Here is a 5,600-nt window from a genome sequence, read left to right on the forward strand (position 1 = left end):
GGAACTATCTTCTTGACTAATGCACTGGAAGCCAAACATGAAGACAGAAAAGCAGGTAAAGCAACATGCATTGCTTTGCGCACCCTTATACCTCCCAGTCGCACTATGAGTGTTGCCTGATCCCATTGCTCATCCTCTAGTGACAGGTTCAGTGCCTTCTTAAAAGTTGATCTCAGGTGTGCGTCATATTCATCAAGTGTTGGGCTGTCAAAAGAGGGTGCACACCTCAGGAAGTGAGTCTTGGCATAGTAAGACACCTTGTGAGGAGATACAGAGCATCATGGGCATCAAGATCGCTTATTCTCTCCTCCGTTATATATATATATATATATATATATATATATATATATATATATATATATATATATATATATATATATATATATATATATATATATATATATATATATATATATATATATATATATATATATAGTGTGTGTGTGGCATGCTAAGGGTATGTTACAATTTATTCGGTGTATGTGCACACTCCCATATAGGCTGCCTTCCAACCAGCAAGCTAGGTGCTAAGGGTTTAACAATTTCTTAGAGTACCCATCGTTAAATCAGTACTTTGGTTCATGGTCCAATCACAGGCGAGCCCGCCAAATGCTGAGGCGATGTGGTTTACTTGCAGTCAGCATTTGCCAGACTTGCTTAGCAGCTGGTTGATTATGGTGCTCTCTCTCTTTGGCTTCTGTTTTGCCATTCTTGTCATCGTGCAGTACACTTATATTCAACCCCTGTGCATAGTGTACATAAATTTATATAACTGTATATATATCTGGTGATGGAAATACAAGTTAAATATATTACTACTGAGTTTGGTTTGCTCCAAAAACCCATTACGACCAGGTTACATGCCATTCTTTACCTGTGCTCGTAAGAATGAGGGATACATTTCAGGTCCATATTGCTACATGTTTCTCACAGATTACTTTGGGAAAATCTCATTCAGGTCCTCAGAGCTGTGGAACGTAACCAGCATACAGAAGGTATTGCCCTTCTGAACCGCAGCGCTGAGTCGCTGGAACAGAAAACTAGCTGCCTTGGGATCCCTAGTTACCCTGATGAAAGTTTTGCATAGCTCCTTAAGGAACTTAGATGCACTCTTCCCTTACGGTCCAAGGGTCTCTGAGCCTATGAGAACAAAAATATAATGATGTGCAATTTCACCATATTTTCTAGACTTCTGGGACTCTCTGAAGCTGGCAGCTGCGCCTCCTTCCTCCTTGGTATATTCTAGATGAGTGTCAGCCAAAGTAGACGCGCATGTGTAGTCCCAGACCACTTGCTTCCCCTCTGTCCAGGCTTGAAGATTGATACTATTTGGTCGCTTTTAGTTACTATCAGATCTGAACAGTTTGTGTGGCTCTCTTATTGCTGCTGGACATCCAGCTGTTATGAGGTACCTCTTGATGATGTTATTAACCTCATCAAGCCTTGCAGTCTTTCCCTCGAATATATCTTGCAAACAAGACTATGGTGTCTGAATCGGTCTGTCGATTCACTGCCAGAAATAAACCTTTGTGTGGTGAGACTAGGGGTGGCAAGGTGAAGGGCAACGCCAATACAGATGGTTTGTGGATTGAGACGTGTACCAAGGAAGGAGTTCGGAATAGTCAACAGGAAGCCGCCTGTATGAACTCTCTGCTAGGAGGCGGGCTCTGCCCTGCCCAACACACTCTAAATAATTGGTAAGGCAATATTTTACACAACTGGGCCATCTCTAGTGTGACTGTTTATAGCTGTTGAGGGAGAGAAGGTCCGATATTAGAACCCATTAGATCATACCAGAGCGTGGCTATGTCAGCGAACTTTAAAAATTATAGCCATAGTTTTAACCATTTTTTGTCAAGATATGAGGACAGGAAAGTAGATAGTGTAATCTGTGACGTCTTGTGGACACCAATCCGCCCCCCCTTTAAAAATTAAACTATTCCCCTCCCCCCAAAAAATACAGATTGAATCCCATTGACATTAAATACTTAGTAATTGTTCTTCCTCGAAGCCTTTTTACCCACTTCTCCGAGGCTATGGGTCCCACAATTTGCACCAGAGGTGGACCCCATCCTGATTTGATAGCTTTTTTTATTAACAATGACTTAATGAATGTATATAAAAGTCCATCGATATTAAATATTTAGCAATATCCAAGAGGTCACGACATTCGTTATATGACAAGTATCACCAACATGTTATTAAACTTCATATTGTATCATTATAAAAGACTATAATTTTGATCACGAAAGTATCTAGCAACTATCAGTTGGGGAAACAACAAAAGGAAAAACAATGCTATTGCCATAGGCTGTCCCACTCCACACTTAAGTTTATCCATAAGGCTGAGTGGGAGCAGCAGAACTTGAATGATTCAATTCGTCAGTATGAAACTGCATTTATGATAATCCAGTGAGTTCAGGTAGGAATCCGACTTCAGATTGTGTACAATGCCTTCAGTTATAAAGTTATCAAGTTTATATAAGCCACAACTATTATTATGTAATAAACGTTTATCATGTTTTATAACTGCCGATTCTAAAATGTTTCATTCCAGCCACGAGGAACAAGGAACCAGGACTTTGGCGTCTGACCAGTTTGCAGAATTATTGCAGTCCCTAATGTGGTTGAGAATCACACTTGATTCTTGTGCAGATTGTATCGAATACTGGTGATGTGTTATCCTGACATCTAGAGGTTTGCTGGTCTGTCCCACCTAAGATAAGTTGTAGCCATTGCAACCGATCCTGAAGACACCACCTACATTATGCTGAGGACAATTCTTTATCAAAATGTGTTTAACAGTTCATGAATTCTTAAAAAGTACTTTTTTGTTCAAACTGTTTAGGACATTCGAAAGGACAAATAAAATTTCTTATTGTTCGGGAGAACCAGCACATTCTTGATCTGAGGTGTTATCTTAGGTTCAGTTCTATGATAAGTTTTCCTAGCTGCCAGCAACATTGACTCTACAAATTCCTTAGGGTACCACAGCTTCGTGACAATATCAAACATTTCTTTTAATTTCCACATATTAAAATCTTTTATAATGATATGAAAAAATGTCTGACTTCATGTTGGTGGTATTTGTCGTGTCACTAAAGTCAATAGGTCGTTACTAAATATTTAATGTCGATGGGATTATATATTCTTCTGCTGCTACTGTTATAATATGTTACCTTTATCTTTCTGGCACCTGACACTGGTCTGCTTGATGCCATCTAATTATAGCCATCTAATTCCAAAGCCTTTTATATTTTTTGAGCTAACCTAACTTAGAAATCTCAACTAATCTACCCTAACCTATGGTAATTTTCAAAGCCAAATTTTACTAAATATATCATATATCTCTTTAAAATTATGTAATATTTCTTAAGGTTGATGAGAAATGTTTTCTTTATTTAAGGATTTAGCCTAAAAAAATCATTAGGCTTATTCTACATAAAAGACCCTATAGGCTAAACTCACTTTTTTTTTTTAAATGGGGTGTTAGGGAAGCGGAATAATTAGTCGGCTTTAGGAAAATATCCATATATGGTTCCCTACCATATATGGGTCCCTATCAGACTGGTATTAGATAAGGCTTCAGGTTTCATAGACGTCAAACAACGCTGTTGTAATACTTACTCATCCTGTTCTCTGCTACTTTAAGGGTGAATGCTTCCAGGGAGACGGGGGGAGAGGCGCCCTTGCGGTTGATGGCAGTTAAGGTAACTACGTAGTCTCCTCCAGGGGCAAGTCCCTCCAAGGAGAAAACAGGAGACATTCCTTCCAAGACCCTCACTGGTTTGGCCGATCCCCCCGTGTATACTTCAGCTCTGTATACCAAGATATTATCATGTTACACATCCGATAGCTCTACGAGTATATCATGTTACTTACCCATGCTCACCTCAGCTTAATATTCTCTGCAAGCCCACACAATATTAAGTTACATACTCCAACAGATTGTGATGAAAGTGTCGTCAATAAATATCAGTGAACAAGTGAATCTCACATGGACATAAAAGAGGAGAAAAGTTCTGTATGTCTCTGCTTCTGTGAGAGAAACTCTTCAGCAAAGGAGGCTGAAGTACAGCCCGGATTTTATCTTCTGTCCGTGTGGGATTTAAATGTTTATACACCTACATACCTAATATTGCCACACACCTACATGTAGAAAATGTTTATATACTTGTGTAAAAAAATGTCTTCACTTGCCTACATAATTAATAAAATTAATAAATGTATGTGTTTTGGTGGCTGCGCAATCCGAGAAAATTATTCCCGTATTGCATGATGCCATTCCTCTGCGCTTCAATGCTCACGAATGTCATTAATGGTGCAGTGTCGCACAAGTTCGTAATGCGGTTAAATAGAGCTGAATATTGGAAGTGAATCAGAAGAGGCATTCGTGAATCATTACAATGAAGCTTCCCTAAATCTTAAATAAAAAGTGTGAACTTTAGACACACAGCCACAATCTAATTCAAACACCTTCCACTAAGAAATACCAGATTTGAAGGTAAACTGAAGCGGGATTATTTTGTTATCCCAGGGAGACAAATATTCTAAAATACACAAGCTCGGCATGACTGTAGCAACTCAAACGATGTATTAACAAGTTACGAGCTTTTACGGGTTAAAGCTAATCGAATGCTACTCAGAAATATAAAAAAAAACAGGACTTACTCAGGCTAAAATAAATCCATACGTTCGCCTTAGTAAGACTGACCTGGTTATGGGTAAGTAAATAATCTTAAAAGTTATATTTTAGCTGTAGGCATAGCATACACAGTCTTTTCAATTGTCATAAAGGCAGACAGATGGTATGGGAAAATAAAAGTACATTGTATAGATTAAATACATGATAAAAAATAGAGACAAAACACTCACCTATTTCTGACCAGAAGAGACATTCTCCAGTAATTTTGTAAACGACAACTAAAACTTACCACTAAAATTTACACAACATAAAATCAAGTTAGAGCTTCCACTGAAGAAAATACTTGAGCACTAAAAGTTTAAAGTTGAGTAAAAGATGAATTTTCCAGGTGCCGCAGAGCTAATTTCCACTCTACTCCCCATTTGATGCACTAGCCTCCACAAGCAATATATATATATTATTGTAACCACGAACGAGTGATCTTTGTAGGATTGGATGGTCCAGTGGGTTATTGTGTTGCGAATTTTTGCTTACCATGAGGCAGACTAAAACAACACGGGTTCGATCCCACGGTTAGTCACAGTGTTATATATATATATATATATATATATATATATATATATATATATATATATATATATATATATATATATATATATATATATATATATATATATATATATATATATATATATATATATATATATATATGCAAAACAACCATATTTGCATATTCTGAAATCACCTGTTTACTGTGATCTTATTGCATATATATATATATATATATATATATATATATATATATATATATATATATATATATATATATATATATATATATATATATATATATATATTATTATTATTATTAACACACAGGCCGATTCCCACCAAGGCAGGGTGGCCCGAAAAAGAAAAACTTTCACCATCATTCGTTCCATCACTGTCTTGCCAG

General features: G+C 37.1%; 1 protein-coding gene across 1 annotated transcript in view; it reads right to left on the reverse strand.

Moving 5' to 3' along the window:
- The window catches only part of LOC128700569 (nephrin-like), a 694,403-nt gene that overhangs the window by 33,648 nt on the left and 655,155 nt on the right, over positions 1-5,600 (reverse strand). The window contains exon 13 of the mRNA XM_053793851.2: positions 3,628-3,818. Within this exon, the coding sequence (XP_053649826.2) occupies positions 3,628-3,818 (191 nt within the window). The remainder of the gene's footprint in view (positions 1-3,627; positions 3,819-5,600) is intronic.

The sequence above is a fragment of the Cherax quadricarinatus genome, chromosome 65 (genome assembly GCF_038502225.1).
Source record: "Cherax quadricarinatus isolate ZL_2023a chromosome 65, ASM3850222v1, whole genome shotgun sequence".
NCBI lineage: Eukaryota > Metazoa > Arthropoda > Malacostraca > Decapoda > Parastacidae > Cherax > Cherax quadricarinatus.